This window comes from Pungitius pungitius, chromosome 15 (genome assembly GCF_949316345.1).
Source record: "Pungitius pungitius chromosome 15, fPunPun2.1, whole genome shotgun sequence".
Taxonomy (NCBI): Eukaryota; Metazoa; Chordata; class Actinopteri; order Perciformes; family Gasterosteidae; genus Pungitius; species Pungitius pungitius.
In genome coordinates, this window is record NC_084914.1 from 7,993,400 (window position 1) to 8,021,057 (window position 27,658).

At 44.1% G+C, this 27,658-nt stretch overlaps 3 protein-coding genes across 3 annotated transcripts; all 3 read right to left on the reverse strand.

The window, feature by feature from the left end:
• Positions 1–3: 3 nt before the first annotated feature.
• On the reverse strand, positions 4–3,822 carry hsd17b7 (hydroxysteroid (17-beta) dehydrogenase 7). The gene is made up of 9 exons (XM_037457105.2): positions 3,676–3,822; positions 3,006–3,209; positions 2,799–2,891; positions 2,537–2,651; positions 2,061–2,255; positions 1,573–1,677; positions 1,436–1,492; positions 1,255–1,353; positions 4–1,069 (listed from the first exon to the last, which is right to left on the reverse strand). The coding sequence occupies exons 1-9, from the start codon at positions 3,708–3,710 to the stop codon at positions 989–991; spliced, it is 984 nt and encodes a 327-aa protein (XP_037313002.1). The 5' UTR covers positions 3,711–3,822; the 3' UTR covers positions 4–988.
• An 832-nt stretch (positions 3,823–4,654) lies between these two features.
• Positions 4,655–13,083, reverse strand: LOC119209327 (discoidin domain-containing receptor 2-like). Its single transcript, XM_037458572.2, has 16 exons — positions 12,985–13,083; positions 11,715–11,817; positions 11,058–11,295; positions 10,255–10,402; positions 9,985–10,087; positions 9,582–9,765; positions 8,903–9,143; positions 8,674–8,724; positions 8,083–8,219; positions 7,516–7,720; positions 7,183–7,421; positions 6,817–6,944; positions 6,508–6,726; positions 6,064–6,298; positions 5,469–5,618; positions 4,655–5,329 (listed from the first exon to the last, which is right to left on the reverse strand). The coding sequence occupies exons 1-16, from the start codon at positions 13,067–13,069 to the stop codon at positions 5,195–5,197; spliced, it is 2,601 nt and encodes an 866-aa protein (XP_037314469.1). The 5' UTR covers positions 13,070–13,083; the 3' UTR covers positions 4,655–5,194.
• A 2,340-nt stretch (positions 13,084–15,423) lies between these two features.
• On the reverse strand, positions 15,424–27,653 carry LOC119209328 (carboxyl-terminal PDZ ligand of neuronal nitric oxide synthase protein-like). Its single transcript, XM_037458573.2, has 10 exons — positions 27,329–27,653; positions 26,636–26,707; positions 24,436–24,528; positions 24,288–24,346; positions 24,088–24,196; positions 22,046–22,175; positions 21,459–21,586; positions 18,141–18,302; positions 17,206–17,374; positions 15,424–16,902 (listed from the first exon to the last, which is right to left on the reverse strand). Exons 1-10 carry the CDS (start codon positions 27,431–27,433, stop codon positions 16,388–16,390), a joined length of 1,542 nt encoding a protein of 513 aa, XP_037314470.2. The 5' UTR covers positions 27,434–27,653; the 3' UTR covers positions 15,424–16,387.
• Between the last annotated feature and the right edge of the window lie 5 nt (positions 27,654–27,658).

The following is a 27,658-nucleotide window of genomic DNA, read 5'->3' on the forward strand; positions in this document are numbered from 1 at the left end:
GAGAGGGATTTGTCAGTTTATTGAAGAAGAGCCACGCTGAGGAGCGGAAGATTTCACACTGGTTGAAGGTAAAGTCAGACACCTTATCATCTTAAATCATTTCCACCTCAGCCCTTAACAGAAGAACACTGCACACAAGGTCAAATGGTAAAGTGGATTGAACCAATGTCATAAATGCAGAATGTGGGATATTTCCCTAATTTCGATTGTCATTTAGCTTTTTCTGAAATAGCTTTTTTAAAAGTGTTCTCATCTTTTCTTTATTTGGATAGAACCAAACTATGCGTCATAATTTGTGGCAAAGGAAGCCACTGAAGTCGGCTGACAGTAGTGCTGGTGGTTGGTTAAAGGCTTCAGTGAACCTGATCACACACAAAACACTAATTGAATCAGCCGTGACGCCTGGTGCAGCGAAACATGATACAGATATCAGGTGGAGCTGCAGCAGGCCGTGGTTTCTATGTTACAGACAGGTTTTTTATCTCACATGGACGGAGGGACGGGACATTCTCAATTTCTTTTAATCGACAACCTTTTATAAGGATGCATGTGGTTGTTATGTTAAAATATTCAAATACGAGTACAGATGATAAAGAGTGCACAAAAAGTAGGTAAGACTTTTCAAAAACATTTCAGATAATTGCAGAGAAAAGGCTCAAAGGCAAATGGAAGTTTGTGATACTTTCATGTTTTATGCAGCAAGATTAATCTTCACAAATTAATGCAACTTTTATGATTTTTATGAAGCGTGAATGCAAACCCCTGAAGTTACAAGCAAACCTCAGGCTATAAATGAACTACACAGCAGTCTCATGAGTGAGTTTGAATGAAAGAAAGAAAGAAGAGCTTCTTTTCAGAGTTTTAAGAGTCACCGTATGTAGAAAAAACATTAAGACAAAAAATAAACAATTCAATTGTAGAAATTGTAGGACTCCCATTTATCTATCTCACTAAAAGCCTGCCCACGAGAGTCCTCGTTAGTACTTTCTCATTCTTTCTTTCTGACTACGGTCTCAAGTTCAAGAAGTTTTGAATACAGGACCTCAGTCATTTCTTCATCGATGTCCATCTGAAACATGAACAAAAACACTAAGAAAATCTGAATTCATTGCATGTAAAGCAGATCACATTAATTCCATTTTGTCCATGAAAAACCAACTGATCCCAGTTACTCTCTGTTGTATTGTAATGACTGCAAGTTTTACTAAAGGTATCAGAGGTTCACGTAGAGCAGACTTGAGCCCTTTGACTCACCTGTCGAGCCTGAGTGTAGTTTGTTCCAAGGCCTGATGTTAAACTGTGGTACTTTGCTCTCGGATCCAGTGACTCTGGGTTTTGTCCAAACAACCAGTGCTGTTTAAAAGCAGAGCAGGAGGACACTGTGTTTACGGTACGTTCATTTCGGAGATGTTAGCAGGGCAGGTCGACAACGTACCAGGGCCTCTGCTCCGTTGTATGGTGTGAGCGTGAATGTGTTGGTGAAGATCCTGATCTGAAATATATAGAATATAAATATATCCCAGCAACATGAGACTGTTCATACGCAATCAACAGAGATGAAACCTCACTCACCAGCCACATGATGGGCAATATGAGGGTCCAGAAGAAGGACGGGAGAATACCGTAGGTCAGATTAGTCATTACCAGTCCTGGACATATTACGGAGGAAAACAGCCCCTGTCATAAAGAGAAGAAAATTCCACATAAAACATGTTTAAGTTCCTCGTAATGGGATTGAAAAACTAAAGCGATAACGGTGCAGAACAGGTGCAATTTGATATTTTTGAATTGTTGAGGCCTGAATGCAATAAAAGGAAAATGTATACATTTAGTTTGCGCAGCATAGACACCTCCACTCTGAAGGATTTGTCAAAAGTAGGCTTGTACTCTTTATTTAGTACAAACACTGAGAAGAAAAAGAGTAACACTGCCCTCCCATCAAGACTTCCATAACCCTGAGGTGTTGTGCAATGACTTTAAGTCTGCGTGAATTAAATGGGTGAATGTGAACAAGTAGTCACTCCAGGATCAATAACATGCAGATTGTGCGACGGACAAACCTGGCTGTTCTTGTGTCGGTTGAGGGCCAGGCTGAGCATGTCCGATGCGTACTTGGAGGAGCTGTAGGGCTCCGTGCCATTTCTGTGCTGCAAGTCCTCGATGCTGAAGGCCGAGCGGCGGGCGTTACTGGAGGAGGTCCACACTATCCTGGACGTGTGACCTGCCCGACACAGCAGAGGCTCCAGTTCCCTGATCTAGATCACAGACACAAGGTACTTTCTTCTTCAATCAAAGTTTCTCAATTGTGTTTTACACACACATATATATATATATTATACACAGACACTGCACCGTAATATTTGTCAATACAAAATGTCAAAGTAAAGGCAAATATTACACAAACCAAATACTGCTACAATACCATACTGCATTCATACACTACTAAACTACGACATATTGACGACAACTACATATACACACACATATATAAATTATGGAATTAGTCATGCATATGGGCAGTCAGTGTGTGCTGTACCAGGAGAAAATGGCCAAAGAGGTTGGTGGCAAAAACCTCCTGCAGCCCGTCTGAGTTGAGCTGGTCCTGTTGAGTCAAGAGGCCCTCTGCTGTCGCAAACATGTTGATGACATTTCTGCAGTGAGGGGATATAATATTGCGAAATCAGCATGGGCAATAGAAAGTTAGCAATAGTGTCCAGCCATCAAGCTGTAAACCACTGCCAATTCAAAATATGAAACGACAAAGTAAAGACAGACAGGAACTGGGTCAGGGGCTTTACCTGGAGAACAGACCCTTGAAAAAAGCTTTCAAATCTATATTCGGATTGGGCATAATTCCTGCATTTAAATACAGGAAGTCAATTCTGTTGTATCTGTGGAAAAATAAGAATATGCATCAAAGACTTATATCAATTCTATAATGATAGCTCTGGTAAGCACCAGCGTGACAACAGCCTCATGACATCACCACATCTTGGTATCAGTACCTGGCCTTGACCTCCTGAGCGGCAGTGAGCACTGATTGCACAGAGCCCACGTCAAGGTGCAGCAGGTCTACATGTGCGTTGGAGTGAGATGTCAGGAGAGCGGAGCGGGCGGCCTCAGCACGTTGCGTGTTTCTGCAGGCCAGACACAGCCGGAGCCGGCTGTCCTCGGTCAGCAGCCTTTCGCACAGGGCCAGACCGATGCCGCTGAGTAATGGGAAGGATGGGAAAAAAGAATAAACACAACAAGCAAGAAAACGGTGTATTTGCTCAAATGCAGCACGTACTATCAAATGGGAAGCGGTTAGAATTGGGGAATACATATTAGAGGTAGATAAGTGTACATTTGGTGTAAATTTCCAGTTTCTTTAATGCACTAATGAACTGTTCCTATTCACATCATTTGGATTGACTCTTGTCAACATTGCAAATTCTGTGTTTTAATATTTTTCTTCACTTTTAATTAATTTTATACTATGTAATTATTCTTGTGTATATATGCAATTACAAAAACATAGGAGAAAGAAAATGTGGCCTAGCACAACCAGTAAAAAGGCGATAGTGACACATTTTAACATCAACGTTTATCACCTCGAGAGAGGCGTCACTTTGAAAGAAACGGGACCAGCCGAGTATCTAGTCGTCATTATAACGCAGTTTAAAAGTAACCTACCTGTTGGCGCCGGTTACAAGAACAACTTTCTCCATGAGTGACCGGAGCTGACAGCGACGAGACCAGAACAAAGTGCAGGAGCAGCGGGCAGCGTCCCTCTGACAGGGCGCCCCGTCGTCCGATGCCGCTGGAGAACGTCAGCCTATGCACGCGGTTCTGAGACGTGGTGTGATTGGATGTCAACAAACAACTGGCCAATCAGCGCCCGCTACGGCGAGCGCAGAGGCCCAAAAAGGCAAAGAGGAGGTGCAACGACGTAAATGGCCGCGTCGTTTTCTCATGCCGTGTGAAACACAAACGTTTGATTGGTTGAAGGCTCACCGCGTCATTTGAGTGCGGAAACGCGCGCGTCCCTATAACCCAACGACAAATATATAAAACATTCTGAGCAAGTAGTCGAGTGCATTCTGCCGAAACTGTATCCGTTTGTAGTTTGCAGTTTACAAGCCACACTTTCTCTCTATTCAGAACCACAATCCTCCATTCAAAAAAATATGAATTAGAGACATTAAAATAAAAGAACACACCTACAAAATAATAATTAAATAATAACATATGTTGCACACCTCTTCTCTATGTTGCATACCCTTTTCTTTTCTAATGGATCAGCGAAAATGAGAAAGAGGGTCATTCTTCTATTTGCAATGTTGTAATGAAGTCGTGAATGTCCCAATTGAATGCATACTGAATGCAACTTGCTTCGTAAAAAGTACAATTTTGGATTAATTAGTATGCATCAATATGTACATATGTACAGGCTTTTAATGATGGTAAACCTTAACCTGTGATAATGTATCTTACTTTATTTGATACTTTGTTTTGTCTCAGTAATCTAAAGCTGAGAAGTAGTAACTCCTGCTATCAAATAAATGTAGCAAAATGTAAATACCAAAAGTAAAAGTGACTCCAAATTGAACACTGCTTAGGTGCAATTGTTACCCCTGCTAACAACACCAGTGGAAGAAAATACACAACAGTAAACCTTCATTTTCTTTATTAACCGGGATCCTTGGTTTGTTCTTTGCTACTCTTCAACAACGTACAGTTAATAAACTTCTGCAAAAGAACATTAACATGTTTATAAAACATATCAGAAAACTGCTGCAGAGTAAAAATCCTGTCATTGTCATTTAAATATAAACAAGATAAAACGTCACACAACTGTACTGACATCCTATAATGAATGTGCAATAGAATTAGGTGAATGAATGCAAAAGAAATACAAACAATATTCCCAATTGGGTTTAACACCCTATTACCATAAGACTCTATAAATAGACACAGCACAGGAGATAAGAAATTAATAAATACACAGAGAAGTGTGAAAAGTGCTAATTTATATATCTACAAGTTCAAGTGTATACGTTTTACTCATATCTCGTTATTTACAGCTCAATTGTGGCAAGGAGGCTACAATCAAATGGGAGTTTTTTCAACTCCACGTGAATTTCAGAAAGATCCAGACTGAAGGCAGCAAATGTGAATGTTCACTTTGGAGAGAAATCATCAGCTCCATTTACTAAGCCAAGGTCTCTGTCAGCTGAGTGTGTATCTCCTGAAAGCTCGGCCTCTGCTTGGCGTTCCTCCTCCAACAGCCCAGCATGAGCTCATTGTAGACACGGTCGGGACAACGGTGAGGCTTGGGCAGGTACACCTGGGAGCATGAGACAAAATACAGGACTGTGAGTATAGTGGGTGAATGTGGAACTGTGAGAATCAACCGCAGGGTGGAACAGATGAAATCATAACTGAGACCATAAGCAGGTTGTACTGTGGAGGGCTGGATGCGTTACCTGCTTGCCCTGGTCCCTGAAGAACTCGCCTGTGTTTTCAATGACCTGCTCGTCAGACAGCTGAGAGTAGGGCTGCTTCTTACACAGAGTCAGAATCTCCCACAGAGTCACACCGAAGGCCCACACGTCACTGGCCATGGTGAACTTCCCCTGAGAGAACAGACAATTTAAATCCAAATACGACTCAGGATGAACGTTTACTTGCTCTGTTATCAGAACAGCATAGATGCCCAGTCCAACGTCCACACTCTGAGATTTGGGGTCAAGTCCCACAATCAAATCCTCTTGTTCTTGAGGGCTCTCTCCCAGACATTTTAAGCCCTTAATGTTGTTTGCTAGAAATTACCCACAATTGTAAAGTTAAAAAAGGGGTTATTCACCAAACAATATTTTGCTGATTGAAAGCTGTTTTAACAGAAAAAATCAAGATGATTACCTCTCATCTCATAAGGCAAGAGCTTTCAAGTTCAAATCCGGCATTCAAAATTGTGCATGGGTGTCACCAAGGTAACGTGATGGGGCCACCCCATTTGTATTTACGTTTTTATCTACTGTTTAGTTTTTCCAAATGTCTCCAGCTCCGCACGGCACTCACCAGCAGGATGCTCTCCCAGGACATCCAGCGGATGGGCAGGACGGCCCGGCCCTGGATCCTGTAATAGTCCCCTCGGTACAGGTTCCGGCTCATGCCAAAATCTGCGATCTTTATGGTGTGGTTCTTACCCACCAGGCAGTTGCGTGTCGCCAGATCCCGGTGGACAAAGTTGAGAGAGGACAAGTACTTCATTCCGGATGAAATCTGCACAGCCATGCCAATTAGTTTACTGTAGCTGAAGGAGCCGAAGAGATCACAAAGAAAGAGGTTTAAAGTCACATATCGCCATTCTACTTCAGTCCCAGTCTGCTTCTTGTGACCTACTGCCTTAACAAACACAGCAACAGGAGATACAAAGGGTCCCATACAGTCGATAGCGTGTATTCACAAAGGGCTGTCTAGTTAAGGTCACCCTTACAATTTAAGGTCAAGATATGAGCCTACCTGACCATACTCTCCCCTTCTGTCCCCCCTCGATCCATCTTGTTTTCCTCGACAGCCTCTTTCAGCCTGAGGTTGCAGAGGAACTGGTTCAGGTCTCCATTTTCCATGTACTCAGTGATCATACACAGAGGGTCTGTGTCCACACAGACGGCCAGCAGACGGACAATGTTGGGATCCCTCAGGCGAGACATGATTCGGATCTCCTTCAGGAAGTCATTCCTTCGGAGCAGCACGGACAAAAATAGTTGTAATTTACCGCACCATTGACGGCCCGACTCAGGTACTTTTTTTTCCATACACAAACCTTACCTCGCGTTCTTGTTGGCATCTTCCCGCAGTGTTTTCACAGCAACCAGCAGAGGTGAGTCACTCTTTTCCTCTGTGGACAAATCCTCATCCAACGAGTCCTGAATGCCCTCTGCCTCACATAAGTGCACCTGTTTTAAAAAACACTTTGTCGTCAAGCATCATGTCGGCGCCACAGCACGTACTGTAAAGAAAATGCGTTTCACACGAATGCTTTCACCACACGGAAATAAGTGTCTTTTGATCTTAAACAGGAGCATTAAGAAGATGCATTTTGGTGAGGAAGGAGAGAGCGGCTCGTCGAATCTAATGTATTCAACATAAAAAATCAATTGCCAGCAAACATCATAGCCTCAGTAGAGAATATACTTCTCCGAACTGGCCCTCTCCCAGCTTCTCCTTGAAGGTGAGCTTGTCTCTGGGGAACTCCCTCATGGATGAATCGCTGCCAGCAAAGAGATTCATGGTGACAGCTGTGATGGAGTAGGTGCTGCTGTCTGAGGACTCCTGCAGGCTGATGATGTCTGCCTCGGCGTAGTGGGGCGCACCGTCCGAAACACCGGATGCAAGGCCACCGGATGCAAGGCCACCGCAGGAGGTGCTGGGCCCTGCTGGGACCGCACGCGCAACGCCACACACTGCTACAGCCGAAGTCGACCACAAATGAGCTGTTTTCATCGAATTGTGCTTTTGCCGTCTTACCGATGTGTTCGGTTGACTGAGCGAACTCGGGTAGTTTCCGGATGAGGCGGGAAGGCTCCTGGTAGTCGGAGCAGAGCGGGAAGATTCTCTCATACGTGGCGGTGGAGACACTCTCGCTGGACAGAGAGGAGTGGTGGGAGGAGAAGGCCTGGGTCTGGACCGCCAGGCGGGCTGTGAGTTCATCGTCCAGGAGGCGACGGGACGCCTGTGGAAGTGAGTTGGTGAGAGTGGAAGTTTGGTATTTGTTGTCAAGGTCAAATCATTGGGAGGATAATTTGTATCTCACACAGGCTGTCAATTCCTTTTACCTTCTGCATTCATCAAACACAGAGGGGAGATTCTTTGTCATTGGGGAGTAGAGAGAAAGGTTGTTCACACTCTAAAATGTGCAAAAAAGTTTTATTCCTACTCCTCCATGTCTACAATACCTCACAGGGGAAGTGGACCTGCGTCTAACTGTGACCATAGTGTTGATCACATTAGCCTGCTAAGCGTCGCCCTCACACAGCTTTAAACCATTCAACCTTGTTTGATTGATCTTTTAAAAAAACAACACTCTCTCCTCACCTTCTCAAGCATCTTTTGCCAGACCTGTCTCCACAGGATGATGACTATGATAGTCAAAAGGATTGCAATGATAGCCACCAAGCAGCCAATCAGTATCCTGGTGTTGCTGTCATCCACTTTATGGGTAGGATCCTCGCCTGATAAAACCAGAATGTCTATTGATTAAATCCAACACAGTTCAAATTGATATTACAATACATACTATAACATTTACATTGCATAAACCCATTTATGTTTCTACTGCAGTAATACGTTTGTATTTATTTTAATGATTGACAATTGTAGACGCTACCAGAAGGGGGCACTGTGTAACCAGAAACCATTTAAATTAAACTGAGCTCCACTGACAAATCATTATACATTATAGATGTATACAAGGTGTATGCATGTCAATCTAAGCTTGAATAATGAAAATCCTAATTAAATGCTCTTCAAAATCCAAATAGATTTTTGATTATATTTGTTATTCACTCGAGATAATACTCGGCACATGTTTGGTTTGCCACTACATTGGTTCCCAGCAGCCATAAATCAAACCACCCTGCACAGAAACAGGGAACAGCAATCATCACAGAGGGTGTAGCCACTGACCTGGCAGTGTGTTGGTGGGGTGTCTCAGAGAAGTGTTGTACACAGCTGAGCCTGTGTGAGAAAGAAAAAACAACAACAAAGCCAAAGAATAAAAGTTCAGGCAGAAAGGAGCTTTAGATGAAAACATGCGAGCAGTTGCAGTCAACATTTGCATTTGATGGTGACCAGAAAACCCCCTTGAAACAGGATGCACATTCAAATGACAGCTCTGCTCCAGATCCCATCTCACCCGACTGAAAGGCAACTTCACTGAACAACATCCAAAGATCACTGAAGTGGAAACGGCATTTGATGGCGCTGGCTGTGCGGTCGCCGAGGGACACGGTGATGAAACGGGCCCCTTGGCTCACGCGATCGATGGTGGGTCTGAAGGTCACGGGGTCAGCCTCCCAGTCGGATCCTGACCGGAAGTAACAGGTGGCCTGTCTGAACATCCTCACCCCGCGGCTGAACATGTTATTGCAGTGAACCTGTGTACGTGGGATGGGTAAAGAAAACGAGCATGATCAAAGTATTGAACGCCTTATCTTGCAAATGGTTGTCTTGTTAATATCTACAGAGGAATATACATTTCTCTACCTATGACATTAATGACTAAACAAGAGCAAAAGGGCTCCAAACAGAGGGACGATGATGCGGGAGCAGTTGTAGTGATGACAAATCTCTGCAGAAAAAAGGCATTATCTCTGATCTCTGGCCACAGCACGTACCCATGAGTAATTACACAGAAAATTCAATTTTGACACTGCAAGCTACTTTGCATGATTTTATGCCGCCCATAAAATTTGCAGCAGCGATATGTAAGATGGCTGCTTGCCTGGCACGGCGCAGGTCAGTGTAATGTTGGCTCAGCAAAATACCCCTCTTTTCACTATTAAGCTGATTTTGACCTTGCACAGAATTTGTACCTTCATGGAAGTGAAGTTTCTGACGCGGTCAAACTCAAAGATCATCTCCACGTAACCCTTGGGGAGGCTCTTGTTATTCCAGCCCACGTAGTCGTAGCCCGGCCACATGCCATATATGTGGCTGTGGAGGAAATCATCCAGACCCCAGGTGCCATCTGTCAGCTGGCCGAGGCCCTTTGTCAGTCTAATGCAGGGATGGAGGAAAGAAATCAAGCTAGGTAACACAAACTTTTTCAGTTGTATTCACCGAGGAGTGCAGAGATTTCTTTTTTATTTGTAACTGCTGTGTCAGCTTAAAAAATCACATCTGTAATCAATTGTAGAGAATATTACTGCACTCACACAAGGAAAGCAAACAACTATAATACAACATATACAGTGAGTGTGGTAGTAAAATCCAGACCTTTCAGCTGATGCTCCATCATACACAGAGTCATTAAAGTAGACATCCAGGCCTCTGTAGATCATTTCCTGCCCATCTGGAATGCTATAAGACATCAAGCCATCTGCAGGGAGCAGGTCGAAGGTCAGAGACACGCGACACGTACTGCATGCAGATAGAACATAATGGCGTACAAGCTACGAAATCAGTACAGATGGTAATTGATTAAAAAAAGAAAGATGAACTTTAGTGTGGGTGCTGCACTCGGTGTAGTGGACGGCGATGTCTGACCCAGCCATTCACATCCGTAGAGCTCCACTCTCATGCACACGATCATGGAGTGGTCCGTCACAGGCATGAAGCGGACGAAACGAGCAATGATGGGAGGCTCCAGGTCCTTCAGCACCACGTCGTACGCATTTCGGTTCCCCTCGATGACCTGGCAGCGGAGACGCGGATGACACGAATAAGACTGAATGAAAACCGTCAGCCTATGCGCTACTGTCAAATCTTTTTTGAGGTCTGGACGAATCTGAATTGACGTCCTTTATCTCATGCATCTGCTGGTTCAGCTGTGTCTTAGCTTTCCATGAACTGTGCTACGGTCTGCTGCACAGAAGACCTCCTTGTCATCTGTCAGCAGTGTTGGAGGAAGTCTTCGGATCGGATCATTCAATTTAGTGAAACTACAAATACTACGTTGGGATATTATGAAAAAGAATGTATGTTTTGATAGCAAAATATATATCTTGCTATATCTTGTACCATAAAAAATACACCACGTGGATCTACGATTCATTCATTAATACGTTTTACAATTTCATATATTGTTGATCAGTATATTATATATTTGATGAAATTTGATGAGATTGTCATCTGTCATTAACGTCCAGCGGTTAAATGCCTTTAGTTGCTTCACCGTATGAAAACCCTCATAAACATGTATAATATATCGACCCCGTCCAGGCCTCCCTTTAATGTTCTGTTCCTCTCCACGCCTTCATCTGACACAAGTAAAACGTTCTGATTATGCGTCGAGCTCAATTGAATTACACCACAAACAATGGCAGAGGGGAACATGTCGACGCGCTCACCTGGCTTCCCTTCCTGTCATGCCAGCCCACCCAGTTGCTGCCGTCGCGGCTGTACTTGATCCTGTATCGCTGGGCAAACTCATTGCCCATGCCGTCGGCGTGGCGGCCTTGGGTGCCCACCAGCGTGATGAAGTGCAGTGAACGCAGGTCCACCTGGAGATACTCTTTGAGGCCGTCGGGCTCCGACATGATGTAAGGACACCAGGCCCCGTCCCCGTCTCCGTTGTCTAAGTCGAGCCTGGAGAGATGGAAGCATGAGAGGAGCGTGGACATTCCCAGGAGGAGATGGACGAAGAGGGGTACAGCTCTTCTTTTGGATGATATGAATAGAGGAAGGAGAACTATTGAAAGCTAGTTTTTCACTATGCAGTGTTCATTTTTGCATCACAACGTATTGGAATAGCTCAACATTGCTGCTTGTCCGCAGTTGTGAAAAACAACACTATCATCATTCAGCATGGCTCCAGTTAATGAAACGTAAAAAACCCCCGTAAAATTTCATTCTTGACTTTGGCAACAGTGGATGAAAAAAGCCCTTTGCACTGGATCTCATTTTAGTTGCGGTCAGTACAAAATGCATCTGCTGATGAAGATCACCTTTTTTATTGAAAAGCTAAAAAAGATGGGATATAAGAAAAGAATCATCATGCAACGTGCCTGCCAAATCTTGCAGCAGTTGACTCAGACCACTGACTGGAAGCAGAGATGTCCTCGTCCTGAATCTGCCCGCCGGTCATACCGAGAGGATATCGACACATTTCTACAAACACAAGATGCACCCATGACACGCATGCTGCTCACATTTTCATTATGCATGTGAGCCTGACACCCCTGAATTCCTTCACATGCCATCATTTTATTTTTTCTGCTTGCATGATGTTAGGTGTTGAGTGTGAAGTCGCCCCCCCCCTCCTTAAACACTCCTCGCCCCTCCCCCGGCCCCTTCCTGCAGCCCTGCAAGGCCTCAATGCCAAACAGAGGCGTTACTGTGTAGGTACCAGTCCAAGCAAAGTGAGCTGGCCATGGCCTCTGAGCTGCCTGCTCTTAATGTTTCATCCTTTTTCATAAGCTTTACCAGCAAAGTGAAACATTTTTATTTTTATTTTTAAAAGCTTAGCATATGGCTTCATCTCTTATGTAATAAAGATAAGTTTGTTAGCAGCAGATGTCACATTATGGAGCTGATATGATTCAGTGACCATTCTGTACATCTGCTCAATGCATCCACCAGAGTGTCAGTGTTTATTCTCAACATCTCTACCTGCTAATTAAGGGACCTCTGTGTTTTATTCATCTTCCCAAACGGGAATCCCTGACATATACTTTGAGAGAGCAGTAGAACCAATGAGCCTTTTACCTTGAAAACCATCCCAAGTGGGAAACTCAAATGAGTGTGTGTGTGAGAGAGAGTGTGTGTGTGTTACCTACAACTATGCCTACACATTTTCTAACTTTTTTTTTTTTTCCATGAATGTCCCCTGCTTGTGAAAGGTCTGCCTGTTCTGAGGATATTTGCTGTCTGACCATTAGGTAAACCATATAGATACACACACACACACACACACACACACACACACACACACACACACACACACACACACACACACACACACACACACACACACACACAGCCCTTTGTACATTCTTGCATTCTAAGCCCACCCACCTAAAATTGCTTCCCTTCTCCATCTTGTCAACATTCTTCTCCCTCAAGAATATGAGGAGGTTATTTTGAGCTCATGTATGACATATTGACTATTGCTCATGCTTTCATCACGCATTGAAACAACTACACGTTCATCAAATTAAACTCATTTTTATCATTGATGTTTTGACTCATGTGAGTCCTGCATCACACCCACGGGCCAAAGTGTCCTCGGGCAAAATATTGAACCCCCACTTTGAGAAAGAACGTCCCGGAGGATACCTGGGTTGACTTGAGATCGGACGGTGACAGCCAGAAGGATAATGAACACGTGGTGTGAGATCTGTTGAACCTTCATGACCCTCATCTCTTCTCAAGGACCTGCACACCTAAAAGGTTATAAATTAATGGATGAGATTCGTTTTTAACTTTAAGCCATAACCATAAAGATAATGCATTCATTTTACTTTATCATCTCAAGTAATTTTTAAAAGCAAATGTAACATTTGTGGACGATTCAGAGGTTTTTATTTGTCACATACACACACAGACAAACAATATGAGTACTGTAAGGCATCACAGTACTGCATTTATTTACCTTGTAAATATTGTGTGATGGATGCCGTGCCTCTAACACACTCTGGACCTTAGCCCACTGTTCACAAACTGCAGTCTGACACATGGTGGGTTCTTCAAAGATTTGTCAACACAATGTTGTCCTGTGTGAACAGAATGTGGTTGTACTGTGTCGAAGTACATCGTAAGGGAAATCAAATGTCTGTGAGACATTTTTTCAGTCCATTTCTGGAGAGGTGACATCATTGTCGCCGGCTAACTTTCCAGTGGAAAACCTTTTTTCTTGCTGTATATTTTTGATGCACGGATCAAAACTAAAAAATCACAAATGTTGTGCCTTTCTTCGTTTAATGTTTATTGGTAGAGGTTTTCGCAATACTTCAGCCCATTTGAAACCTGTGTAATGAATTCTCCTGTATGCTGTGACTTCTCTATACGCAGCCGGATTGACACAAACTTCTTCCAAGGTCCACGTGGACACTTGGGTTAACAGCCACAAATGAGAAAAGTATGGATATGACTTACTTTTTCAAGTTCTTCTCTTGTTAGTATCAAACCATCTGTCTGTGGGATTATTCCAAATCTACTGTGCACGCGTCACTGTTGGTTGTTGACCACTTATTCCTTGGAAGGTCTTTCTGGGAACGCAAAAGACAGAGAGAGAGAGAGACAGAGTGAGAAAGAGAGCGAGAGAGAGAGAGAGAGAGCGAGAGAGCAGGGGAGAGGAAATGGAGGCTGGTGTGACAGTCTCTCCGCCTGGAGGAAAGAAAAAGAGAAAATAACACCCTTTGGGATTTTGAGGTGAAGCTAAAATCTCTGAATTCCACCTGATCCACAAATGGTTTCAATTATGGCCCGTTGAGCAACAGAATCTGGCAGCTTCCACATGGAGCTACCGACAAAAACAGACTGGAGTTCATTTATTTTCCTCCAGAGGAAAACTTTCCTAATTAGAAATAAAATCCCTGCATACAAACAAGATGCGTCACAGCTGGGATTAAAATGGACGCTGCAGCTGACGCAGAAAGGCTCTGAAATCTTGTTGTGATTATCGTAAATCCTGGTGTAAATCACAATGGTTTGCATATTGAAAAGAACATAAAATGAATAAAGAATTAGGTGCAGATGTTTTGTAACATTTTATTCACCATGCAACACAGTTCTCATCTACAGTACAAAGGGTTTCACAAACACGACAAAGAGACAGAGATCGTGTTAAAGGTTTTCAACACTTTAAGCAACCAAAGCTGACATCGGTTTGAACACAGTACAGACCTGAAACAACATTTTATTTTCTCTCATTAAAAACTGCTGCAGCAGCAACACAGGTATAGAAATATTCCACGTGATGGTATGTGTTGGAATAAAGTGAGGTGTAAATGTAATGACAACAGAAACAGAAACAAAGGGGGGGAGACTGTGACTACACTATTACCATTACGTACCCACTTTGTAGGGCCTCAGGACATCCGCTCCCTGACTGCTAAATGCTAACCAACAAACACCCAACACATGCAATAATAATAATTTAACATCCCATAAAATATGTTTTAAGTGTTAAAAAACAGAAAGCTGGCTCTGCCTACATATTTACTTTTTAGACCGCCTGCCTTATCTTCTCATCAATCGGCCTATATGACATCAATAGGCACATCTTTGCTGAATGACACTGAATGACACTCTCAGTGTTCATTCATCTGTGTCGGTAAAGCAGCCGCTCTGGCGGCGCTGCAGGGTCTTGTGGCTGGATGTGGGTGGGCAATGCCTGATATTCTTTATATTTCACAGCTTATCTGCAGCGATGCATCAAGCCGCCTGCACACAAAGTGAGCTCAACGAGAGATGTGCCTATTTACCAACTACAGCTGTTGTAACAATGACAGAGAGAGAGCCCCCAATCCCACACATGACCGTCAGCATGCCAGCATCTTATTTTCTCAGGAATCAGTTTTAATGAGAAAAACACTTTTCTAAAGGTCAGCCCTTTAGAAAAGAACTGTGGCTGCTTATCCCTAGACGTACTCGTGGGTTATATCAACAGAAGATGGATTTCAGCAATTAGCAACTCACACTAAATTGACTGAACACCCCTTGATAGCAGGCGGCATTTGAGAAAAGGGCACGTAATTCCACACGGAGAAACAGTTAATTCAAGTGGACTTTAATTAACAGACACAAATTGGTGACAAATGACAGAGGGATGTGGGTACAGGAGAGCGGGGAAGAGGTGACGAGCTTCAAGGAAAAGAGGGTAGGAGGCAATTCCTGTGAAGGGTAGAGGAACAGTGAGCAAGGATTTCCCGTTTGCTGCAGTACAGCTTTAACAAATTATACTTCCAGTGCTTGGTAGCTACATTTTTAAGCAGCAGAAACAAGTTTGTAGCAGCACCTGCACACAGTGAGATGTTTGTCTCTGAGACACAAAATCATTTAATCACAAAAGCGGTCTTCTACACTATAGAGAGAATAGTATGAAGCCTTGTGTTTTATGCAGTGCAAATAAGTTGATCAAACTATATACAGTGTATTGAAAAGAGAGAATGGACGACTTAGTACACACTTGCTCATTTTTAAACCTTGCAAGCACAGTAAGGCTTTAGTTTTCACACCAAAAGAAAAGCTTTAGCATAACCAGACATAGTTGGTCTTTATTTCCTCCACAGATCTTCATTTAAAAACAGCAAAAACAACCACACTCGAGCCGGAAACACAGACAAAACCACACTGTAACAAGCCCGGCGAGTCAAGAAACCAAACGGATGAGCTGAGGTACAACATTAATCAACAACTAGACAAACAGACGGCAGAGGTCAGAGGTCGCAGTGGGCCCAATCCCTATCGAGAGCGACACCTGATTGTTTATGTTGTGGGGATCTTTGAACCAGAAAAATGATGCATGAAGTTAGTTATTCTTTATGAATCTCTGTTTCTATGATCAAATAGTAACAATACTCACAGAAGTGGGACACTGTGCACAGGGAATCAAAACAGGAGGCGAGTGAGTCAGTCTAAGATGTCCCTTCACATTCAGAATGTGAAGCTGTCCCCCAGTGGGGGAGGGGGGGAGGGGGGGGGTGCATAGGCGCAATGCGCAGTCTCAGCAGCACCACTACACGGCCATCTCATCCCCTAAGCAGTCCGCCAGACACTCTGTGTTCAGCACGTTTACGAGTCGGGCCGCGCCGTCGGACCCACTCCCCTCCCCCTGACCCCAGCTGTCCCGGTCATCGCTCTCATCCGTGTTCGACTCGTACTCCGATCCGATCCCGGACTCCCGAAACCGGAGGAGCTCCAGGGCGCCCAGAACCTGCTCCCCAAGCAGCGGGCTGTCGTCGGGGCCCCCGTCGCCGGGAGCCTCCCCAGCGCCCCCCCGGCCGTGCTCCTGGAGGTCCGGCCCGCGGGACGTGAAGCGGAAGCACTCGAGTCGGACGCCGCTGCCGCCGAGCTCCAGGGGGCTGGTCTCGGCGCATGGGGTGGCGGGAGAGCGGGGCCCGAGGAGGGCGGAGACCCAGGGGCTGTCGCTGATCTGGACCTGGGATTGGGCTGAAAAGGGGCCCGGGAATGAAGTAGAGCTGGGGGGCTTGGGGCGGAAAGTGATCTCGAGAAGACTGTCCTGGGAGCCCACTGGGGACACAGAGAAAAATAAGACCAATTACAGCAAACACGCCGTGAGGCGAGAGGACGGAGGAAAGATCGTGGGATCTCAGGTGACGTCTGGGCTGACAGGATTTGATAAATCGTGACCACGCGGCAGCAGAGAGCGTTACTGAATCCTCTCAGAGGGCCGCGCCGGGACAATTGATTACGTGCCACAAGGAGATGAGAAAAGAAGCCACAACGACAGGAAGGAGGCCCACTTGGGAAAAGAAAGACAATTAAACAAGGAAATAGATGACAATAAGTTAAATATGTAGATATTTCACTCACTGGATGTTAATTGGCCAGAAGCTTTAAGCTCCAGCTCCTGGATCTGTTTGACCAACAGGGAAATGTGCTGCAGCAGGTCGGTGTTCTGCTGCAGAAGCCTCTGCACTCTGGCCTGAGTTTCAGTCCGCGCACACAACTCCACGGACAGCTGCTCCTGGAGGACATGGACCTACACAGGCCAACACACACACGCACACACACTGCAGTAAGAGGCAACCTGCTCATTAAACTCTTCAGGGACTCCCGTATCAAAGGAGACAGGCTGACGACCAAGACATCAGCGATAAGAATCAACATTGACATTGTCTGATATCAGATGCTGGCTCCAATTCTCAAATGCGCTCTGTTACAAATCTTCAGGGGCCCTGAAACCACAACTCAGGAATACTTCATCTCACTGGAAACTTAGCAGTTTAGAGGAATAAAAGAGGTGAGGATGTAATAACCTGAAGAGCCCTGAGAACACCCTATTTAACACACCGCGGATTGAAAATCCAAACAGCTCTATTATGTGATGCCCATATTGTTTTGTGTCAAGCTTCACAGAGATTTCCAATTATCTTGGATCCGGGATTTTTTTTGTGCATCTTAATACCAATTTATTCCTAATTTTTTTCAGGCCCTCATCAAACAGATATTCAGTTATAAATTGAGGCACGTTTAGCCATAATAACAGAAAGTCTCAAGTGATAGCGAAGTCCGTCTATCTCAGCAACAGCTGGATGGATTTGCCAGAGGTGGAATAACTTTTCTCTACCGTCATCAGCTGGTTAACCTTTGTGGGTTTTACTGTGATGTTGTGTTTAAACAACTGTTGGATCCGTTGCCGTGACATTTGGTACGCACGTTTACCAACTTTTATATTTAAATTTAAGTAAACTGTGAACTCACTGCGGACAAATAGGTACCACACGATACAACATCTAACCTCATACCTGCTCTGAAGCTGCCAGAGCCTGTTGTTCCTGCTGCTGCAGTTGTTTCTGCAGGAGCTGGACCTGGTGCTCTGCAGAGCATGGAGCCTCTTCTACTGACAGACCCGACACAGAGGCCGCATGGATGAGGGAGTCCAGCAGGAGAGACGGGTCACCAGGCACCTGACACAGATGACAGCTAATTGGGTTTTTCTTCTAATGACATCAAACATGACACTGTGACGTTGTGCTTCCTTGAAATGTGCGTTCTGTGGTGGTCGAGCATAAGCACCGCCGCACAGGACTTCTACTCCTCGGGAAAAATACAAAGAAAAAACGTCACGGTGCATTTAGAGTACATATGGCTGTGGTAGGGCTGTATGTGAAGAAGAGAACCGCTAAGTGTAGGCTAAGTCAGCCAAAAAATCCAAAGTGATGTAGTCACAGTGGAAAGTAAAGAATCATATGAAAGCTTGTGTGTATGGCAACACATCTAAAGAAGTGGTTTAAAAGCTGACAGTCGCTCTCTGCCAGTCTGAGCTCCTCGGGGGAAGAGTCAGTGAAGATGTGCAGCAGCAGCAAGACTCTCTCTTGCTGCTGCTCTCTTTTCATTCTGGTGGAAAAATCCACAGATGAGATATCCCCATCCTGGCTTAACATCCAAGGCCTTCCTGAAGAAATTCTGTGATGAGGTCTTCAAACTTACTTAGCACCTGTGTTCAGAGCTGCTTCAGTTCATGAATTAATTCATAACATTTTCAAACATAACCTCCAGCACAAGAGGAGAGAGCTGCAGAGAGATCAATGCTGCATCCACCGTGTATCGATTGCATCAATCCAGAATACATGAGGAAATAGATGTATTTCACCAACATAAAGCAACATTCTTTTGTATTGCTAACTTGTGAGATGTGTGTATGAAAAGGAGCTCGGCCATTAGTTAAAAGCTTAAGTGGCACTGGCACTAATTTAATTTATTGTACTAACAAACGGAGGCAAATCTGCAACTGCAGCAGAGTAATGAACCATACCGGCTTCAAATGATGAAACGGACACAAAGTCACGCTGTAACCATACACTGCTTATGGATGTGACACATGGTGGTACATTAGGGAGCAGCTTCACTGTCGGTTTGCAAAAAAAGAAGAAGAAGAAGAAGAAGAAGGAGAAGAAGAAGAAGAAGAAGAAGAAGAAGAAGAAGAAGAAGAAGAAGAAGAAGAAGAAGAAGAAGAAGAAGAAGAAGAAGAAGAAGAAGAAGAAGAAGAAGAAGAAGAAGAAGAAGAAGAAGAAGAAGAAGAAGAAGAAGAAGAAGAAGAAGAAGAAGAAGAAGAAGAAGAAGAAGAAGAAGGAGAAGAAGAGACCAGACAAGCTGTGTGTATGCGGCTGCAGGAGGGCAGAGCTCCGGTGACAAAAAAAAAAAGGTCTGTTCAGTGTGTCGACTTCACCCGCTGAGAGTGATGGTGTGTTGAGGGGGCGGTGGCACCTGTGACTAACAGTTCATGAACAGTACACAAAGGCTACATATTAAAATAACTGCGTAATGATAAGTTCACCTCAAAACAAAGCTGACAGGCTCTTGGTACCTCATCCATTGGAATGAATGCTTGTCGCTGTTCTGAGAGTTCAAAGTGACTGCAGAGCTGAATTCAACTCAAGAAACGTGGAGTCCAGTGGACTGAATTTAGCCCAACGGGACGTGGGCTAATTGAGTGGACTAAATATATATGGGAGAGAGAGAGGGGGCAGAGGAATTGAACCTGGAGCAGATCGAGGGTGAATTCAACAAACTCGCTGGAATATTGGTAACCATGGAAATAAAACCTAGTTGTTCCCCACAGGAGGACGTCTAAGTTGCTCGGCAATGCAGTGTGTGTGTGTGTGTGTGTGTGTGCGCGCACAGTGTGTAATATGTTTTGGCTTCTTAATGTTACCTGCAAGCATTGTCAAGTCGTTTTATGCGAGAGGTTAATTTATATTAACATTTTGCTACTTTATCTATCAGAGTCCACAAGAGCAGATGGAGGGGCAGAGGAAACGAGCTGTAAACCACAAAGGTCACACACGCCAATGTGCTATTAAACGATTACCTTCAGGTTCTCTGATGAGTATCAGTTTAATATCTAAGTTGATCTATATATTTACTTATTATATATCTCAATACTCCTCCAAGTACATTGCATGTCATCATTTGAAATATTTTTTATGTAAAGATATTGATCACAGCAGCTTTAAGTTGAGTTCTAGTTTTTTAAATGCTGGGCACCGTGATTGAGGATCTACGAGCAGAGTAGCAACATTTCATCTAATTGTGAAGACGGGGTTTTCATGCCTTTTAAAGCTATAAATAGTTATACATACTGACTGAATGGGCTGCTGCCTGGACAGGTATTGTGACTCACACAATTATGTTAGAGTGCTGTGAGGAGAGCAGCCCTGAGAGACACGACTCATCTCTGATATATCTGAGATGGGAGATCGATCAATAAATATGCTGGACTCAGTTTTGAATTAATACTCGACTGTGAAGGACACTTGACCTTCAGAATACACACCGGGAGGGATGAAATGCACATGAGATATGGACATATGGACATATGAAATACGTGGTACAATATTATAATACTTTATATAATTGAATAATAAAGACATACTTGTTCTCGGGTAACCATTTGTTTGCACGTAATATTCATCAATTCAAGCCTCTAACTGGAAAGCCGACAGATCCACAGAGACTCTGAGTTATCAGAGTCGATAGCTGCTTGTTCAACATGTGAGGGTCAGCAGAGCAACACTGAAACGCTTTGATACGCTTTAATTATTAAACCATGTGATCACATCAATATTTAAGATCCTTGAGGAGCATTGCTTTACAAATGTGCCTTGAGGATGCAGTACATCCCTTAGTGGCATTTACTCTTCATACGACTCCTCGTGATGCCAAATATTCATCCACACCCTCTGCGGCAATATTGGAAAGAATATTGGAATGTCGTGCTTTGCCAAAATACACCCTTCTTTATTCTCAGACGTTTCCTCTGAAGGAATGACTACGTGAATGCTGAAACAATTAGTTATAATTTAACGGATTGATACATTTTTTGACCTTCTTAATCTCTCTGGAATTAACGGTTCTTCCATTCATCGAGAATACAAATGGGCGCTTGAAATATGAGAAATGTGTTTGTTGCAGCCAGGGTGATAAATAAATGACACATTGCGTGGTGGTTTCCATATATATATATATATATATATATATATATATATATATATATATATATATATATATATATATATATATATATATATATTGAAATGCTTTGAGCGACTTCTGTTCTTTACCGTCTCATTGTTACCGAGCGCCTCGTCCTTTTTGCTCTTCTCCAGGTCGGAAGAGGAGACACACTCAATGCTCTCCTCTGTGGTGGCTTCAAGGTCGGCCCCTTCTGACAACGCAAACCTCTTCTTTGCTGCAGAGACACCAGATACACATGAAGGAGAACTCGCATGCATCGTTTTCTTTGACCGGCTCTGTAGTCTGCAACATATCTAGAGGCGGCGAAGAGGCAAAGAGCTGGCAGAAGCCGCTGATCAATGGATCGCCCGGCTCACCAAAACACATCCGGCAGGGCAAGCGGCTGAAAAAAACAAACAAATTACGGGCGGTGGCGAATAATGACACCTTTTCTGGAGGTACGCTCAGTTCTCACTGCGTTGTTCTGCAGCCACTGAGGGTTTTAGTTTGTGATAAACAGAGATGAACCGAGGGAGTTTGTGTGGGGCTGTGTGAGGAGATGAAAGGAGCTTGTGTTTGTATACAGGAGGCAGAAGGAGAACAGGAAGGACAAGGACAGAGACGGGAGGGTGCAGGAGATTTGTGGATGCAATTTGTGTGTGTGTGTGTGTGTGTGTGTGTGTGTGTGAGTCACCTGGCACTGCTTCTGAGTCTTCTGCCTTCCCCTCCTCATCTTCCTGGTCATCGCTTTTCTGCTGCAGGGTCAGCTGGTGACACACATCAAACGCCTGCCCCACCGTCCGCACGATCCTCATGGCCTGTGACTGCAAAGGAGAAAAGGTGTGCTGGGCTGTTACGAACAGAGCCGGATGGGGAGGGGGGCAGCAGCAGCACCGCGAGGATGCGTGTGGGTGCGTCTATGTGTGTGTTTCTGGAAATGTCCGGAGACCAAAAAAGAGAAAAATGTTAGCAGGAGGAAATGGGGGAGGGGGGACAGGTGAGAAATGAAGATGGAGGGAGAGAGGAGGGCGGATTGAAACCAATTGAAGTCAGAAGATGTTACGAGCACATGGTCCTTGTCTATTTGCATACATTCTGCGGTCATAGTGATGGATTGGTGCATTTCAGAAGCTTTGCATGCAGAGGGCGTGAAGATTGTTTCTGTTGTTATTGTTCGACGCTCAGATGTCAGGACCAGTTTTAACATAAAGGACACATTTCCCATCAAAATGTATTGCTTTTAATTTTGGTTATACAGGTGTGGCTTTGTTTACCTTCTTCTGCTGTAGCAAATAAATCGGCAATTGGTTTCATTATTGAATAGTATCAAACAGTTACTGCAGCTCAATTTAGGATATTTGCAGCTTTTCCTTATCTCATGTGGTGGTAAACAGAACGTCTTGGGGAGGGGGGGAGTTGCTTTGACAAAACAAGGGATTCGAAGACTTGACCTTGGAGTTTGGGGCAATGTGACAATTAATCAATGAGGAAATTAAATTCTGTATATGTCAGGTCATCAATATTCATATTATAGATTGAATGCACGTACTTAAATGAGGCACACAGGAAAGAAAATCCAATGTAGCCTTTGAGCCACCAGCTCTTCTAAAGCTGTAATATGCTGTCCGTGTCCTTCCAACGTCTCGGAGACGGGTTTTTGTGTTTTCTATACTGAATAGAGGCAGAAGCCAGAGTTGCAATGAATGCATTGTCCTCTGCCTCTGGAGGAGGATCCTGCCTTGAGGCATTCAGTCAATATGTCAAGGTAACTGGGTGAATTAACAAAAAAAAACAAAAAAACACAGAAACTAACTGATGAATTGATTTCATGTTTTTAAAACGTCTTAAACTGCTAAGTGAAATAGACCCTGTTCTTTTTTCTCTTCCCACCAGGATTATTAGTATTCAGCTTCACTGTCAGAACGGTAGCCATGGTGAAGGGATGAGAGTCAACCTCACTGGCGCTCTGTGTTTGCCATGGAGGGAGAAAAAAAATATCCTTGCTTGAAATGCAGATATTTGAAGGTTCAAAAGCATTTTAGCTTGACGGAGTCAAAGGGCCTGACTTGCGTATTAATTTGCCATATGTGAGAGCCTACAGGACGATTTGTTACCGAGGCAACCGGCATACTATTATCGATAGATGCTATCTACGGGGTAAGTAGCCGAGAAATGATTTCATTAACAGCCGGCGATTGCTGTAAGGACAAAGCTCGAGATCTTTGATCAATTTTGTAAAATACCAAGAAAATACACAAAAATTCCAAAAGCAACAATGCGTTGGTCGCCTCCTGATGATTTGCAACCTCCCCATACTGAGCTGTTCCTGTCTTTTGGGATACATACTTATGATTTCTAAATGATTACCGTGTGTGTGTGGTAAATATTATGCTTCTGACATGTTTAAACAGCTGTCTACTGCTAAGCCTCTATGGATGTGATATGATTGCTAACAGTGTTGTGGGGCTCGGCTCAGGTGTTTGTAAAATGGAAGAAAATACATATAAAGAATAAATGCCATATAACTTTCTTTTTTTAATGTTTAAAAGTCGGTCATGGCTGAAAAATAACTTCAATTGAATTGAATCCAGGAAGGAATATGTTAAAATTCCTTTAAAAACTCAATCTACTTCCACCAATGCAGATTTACGTCTTTATCGCCTCGGTCACGTGTCGTTGACACTGAGAAAAATATAAGAAATCTTAAGACTTATTCTTAGGCACGAGCGAACTTACCTTCCTCTTGGACTTGAAAACATTGCAGCGGAAAATGCTGCTCTGTCCTTCTCTCGCTATATAACTGAAGATCTTCAGGTCTTGGGCATCATGTGAGACATAAAAAATCCTGTCAAAAGGGAGACGACACACAGTTGTTTACACAGTTGGCCACTTGCTGCCAGGTTATTTGATGTCTTTGCGTTTGATTTGATGCCGACCTGTAGATGGGATCCTGTGTCAATAAGATGGTATTATCATCCCATGACCATCCTTTTCTCTGTTGGAACACCAAGAGACAAGAGTTAGCGGTGGTGAAAAGTCTAAAAGTGATTTAATTAAAATGAAATGGCACTTTAAAGGACTAACCTTCCTTTTTTTGCGCAAAATAACTTTGACACAATCAGTAGATATGACAATGTTGACCTTCTTTTTCTTAATATTCTTCAGTTTGAATTCATACTGTAAAAAAAAAAATTAATGAGAATTAAAGAGTTAATTCAAACCAATTATCATACAAGGTGTGAATAGTTACGAGCCTGCCAAAATGGAGACCTTTACACAGGATTAATGAAGTGTGTGAACAGAGGGAATAATGCAGACCGGAAGATATTTTTGTCGGTTTTCCTCTCGGGCTGAATGTGAGATTGAGTAAACACCGTCGGGTTCTGTTCCTGGGAGCTGTTTAAGCCTTCAAAGTCGGACTTCCCAGAGGGATGCAGACGTGTGTGGGACACTTTCATCCCCCTTCGTGATTAATGCCTGAGCCTGTACCCTCTGCAGGCTCAGACTCCGAGTATCAAGGCCCAGAGATCTAAGAACAACCAGGATTTATGTGAAATGACGCGCCTCGCTTTGAAAACGCAACATCCAACGTCGGATGATTAATTGATCAGATGGAGTTCTGCGAAACCTTTTTTGGGGGACGAGCCGCTCTGCGCGACAGAGTTAGATTTCCTCTGTCATCTCCTCTCGGATTGGTGTAAAAATAAAAACCTGACGCTGTGTTTTATATATTTTTTTTCTTTTGCAGCATCGCAACTGTCCTCACACACTTGTATTGGCATTTATGAACAACATAATAAATCTCAGAGGAAGTCGGAGAAGAGAAGGGATCACTGTTGTCAACATAGCAATCTGTATCGGGGGGATTTAAGCCCTGATGCATCCGCTGCAGTTTATCTATTAGCCTGTCTGACCTGTCACATTTTGCAGAAGAGCACCTCACCACAAGGTTCAATGGGCCATCGTTCCATGTCATACGCTCTTATATAGTTCATCAGTCTTATTGTTGTGTGGGAGTTTTCCTCTGTTGCAGAGGCTTTGGGTGAAGGACACAACTCCCACACTGTGTGTGTGTGTGTGTTATGCAGGCCAAAGCAACCGCATGTAAGCTGGGAGCGGAGGACCATCCATCTCCAAACACACCGCTGTCAAACGGAGATGAAGTGGAACACAGAGAGCGTTTGTACAGATACATTTTCATGCAGATCAGCCGACGCCCACAGGTGATGGCAGCTCACCTCTCACCTTACCACTAAGCCACTGGGAGGGCCTTAAGGACGAGTTAGATTCGGACTATTCAGAGTCTCTCTCCCCACAATCAGAGATTCTTAATAACTGTCATTACGGCGCTCGAGGGGCCGTGAACTCTTTTACGCACCTGCTTTAATGCTGACATCTTTAATCTCGCCCACATTGAATGCGCTATTGATTGTGTGTGCGTCGACACACTTTACTCATTTGTCTATTAATGCATTCTCCTCTATGTATTTTGTTTTGTCTCCTTCCATTTAATATCTTTTTACATTAAAGCTTTGGACATAAGCATTTCATTCTTCAGAGGATTGATTTAAATTGGCTTGTTTAGGTACCGATGAAAAAGGCGCATTGCTTTGGCTTTTAAAAGCCTTAGGATTGCATTGTGCATTGTGTGGGTTGGGCCGACGTTATTTTCGAGCTGCTGTATCTACAACTCTTTCATAATGCGTTATGAGAACAACTGTGGACAACCTTTGGCTGCCCAATCAAACGGCCCTTAAAGCGCACTGTACACCAGGGATCAGGATTAAGTGCTTCCTGGGTGCAACTGGCGATGTGGGCGACCTCCGACTTACTCAGTGGCTTGGTCCTCAGATTGGATCCAACAGCTGACAAACAGCTAAATCCCCTCCTCCCTGTGCTCCTCTGTAACACTGCAGTCATGTGTGAGTGACACGGCTCCCTGTGGCCCTGGAGAGCGGATGCTTCATCAGATGGAACCTGCACGCTGTCTCTCCTCCGCCATAAAAATACGAGCTGTCCCACGAACCGAGCCGTGATTTAAACCCCTGCCGACAACCCACTGAATCTGCCGAGTGTGTAGTTACGCACAGACTGGTGATTTGTGTGTAAAGACGACGTGGAGGGGATTGAGTACCCTCTGAGCACCGTACACACACACGCACACCAACACACACACACACACACACACGCACGCGAGAGACAGAGAGAGAGAGTTTGTGCCTTTGCATCTAGTTAATATGTTTGGACTGCTGTTCAGGGAGGTCACACATATAAAGTCTCTTACCCGGATTCTCCTCATGGCAGCGACTATCTCCATCCGGCTGCCGGGGCGACCCACCTCCAAACTGCCAATGTACTGAAATGTAAGAGGGAGGTTTGAAGATTGACAGTATGAGGGAATGAAGGCCACTGATTGCTTTGGGAGTGCTGGGCTGACAGATTGTTGATTGCTATCGTGGTTTTGACAGATTTTTTAGACAATTTGCTGCTTTGCTTTGTCTTGCATTATAGTAAATGTAATATTTGGGGGGTTCTGGCTGTTGGTCGGACAGAACTAGACATTTGATTACGCTTAATGCTGTGGGTATTTTTCATAGTTCCATTACTTGATTATCAATTGGGAAAATGTTGCAGAGCTATTACCTTAGTCTAATTAGTCTAATAAAATGTGTATATACTTACACTAGGATAAAATGTACATGTATCAAAAACCTAGTGGAGGAAGTTAAATGCTCAAATGACCATCAAAGGACTTCTCTGCCGGTGTGAAATAACGATTCAAACATCTCAAAGTCATGCAAAGTGGTAAAAGGTCAATAAACACACTCAACATACACGGATGGGATTGTATAGTGGTTGTTGTTACAGAAGCAGTGACCCAAACAGCCCTCCTTCTAGCGTTGCATCCATCCAGTAATAAATGACCCACGGCTCCCATTCCCCCACCCAGAAAGTATCTGTTGCAGAGGGTCCTTACCTTTGCCTCGAAGCACACCCCATGCTTAAACACCTCGTCGTTGTGCATGGGGAGCCTCAGGTCGTGCGCGTCATCCACTAAATTGTACTTGGTTACCCCTGGCATCGCTTTAACGTTGCCTCACTTAGTCCGGACTCGCGCTTTACGACCGCGACACAGCACCTGCAGTAGTGCGCATCGCCTCCGGCGCCGCTGCTGCCTCCGCACTCTCTCTCCGTCGCACCGGGGGTCATCCGGGTTGAGGCGCTCCGGAACCGCTACGGATAAGTCGGCCGAACCGACCGGTTTCAATCGACTCGCTGATCGCTGGTCGCTGTACGTGCACTCGCC

Excerpts from the sequence above, each read along its gene's own strand:
- hsd17b7 (XM_037457105.2), bottom strand. The coding sequence starts at position 3,710 with ATGGAGAAAGTTGTTCTTGTAACCGGCGCCAACAG. Across the intron at positions 3,210-3,675 it reads CTTGTAACCGGCGCCAACAG|CGGCATCGGTCTGGCCCTGT; the intron begins GTAGGTTACTTT and ends CCCATTACTCAG. Across the intron at positions 2,892-3,005 it reads GCTCAGGAGGTCAAGGCCAG|ATACAACAGAATTGACTTCC; the intron begins GTACTGATACCA and ends ATTTTTCCACAG.
- LOC119209327 (XM_037458572.2), bottom strand. The coding sequence starts at position 13,069 with ATGAGGGTCATGAAGGTTCAACAGATCTCACACCACGTGTTCATTATC. Across the intron at positions 6,727-6,816 it reads GATGCCAACAAGAACGCGAG|GAATGACTTCCTGAAGGAGA; the intron begins GTAAGGTTTGTG and ends GCTGCTCCGAAG. Across the intron at positions 6,299-6,507 it reads GAAGGGGAGAGTATGGTCAG|CTACAGTAAACTAATTGGCA; the intron begins GTAGGCTCATAT and ends CGGCTCCTTCAG.
- LOC119209328 (XM_037458573.2), bottom strand. The coding sequence starts at position 27,433 with ATGCCAGGGGTAACCAAGTACAATTTAGTGGATGACGCGCACGACCTG. Across the intron at positions 24,197-24,287 it reads ACACAGGATCCCATCTACAG|GATTTTTTATGTCTCACATG; the intron begins GTCGGCATCAAA and ends CCCTTTTGACAG. Across the intron at positions 17,375-18,140 it reads CTCTGGCAGCTTCAGAGCAG|GTCCATGTCCTCCAGGAGCA; the intron begins GTATGAGGTTAG and ends TGGCCTGTGTAG.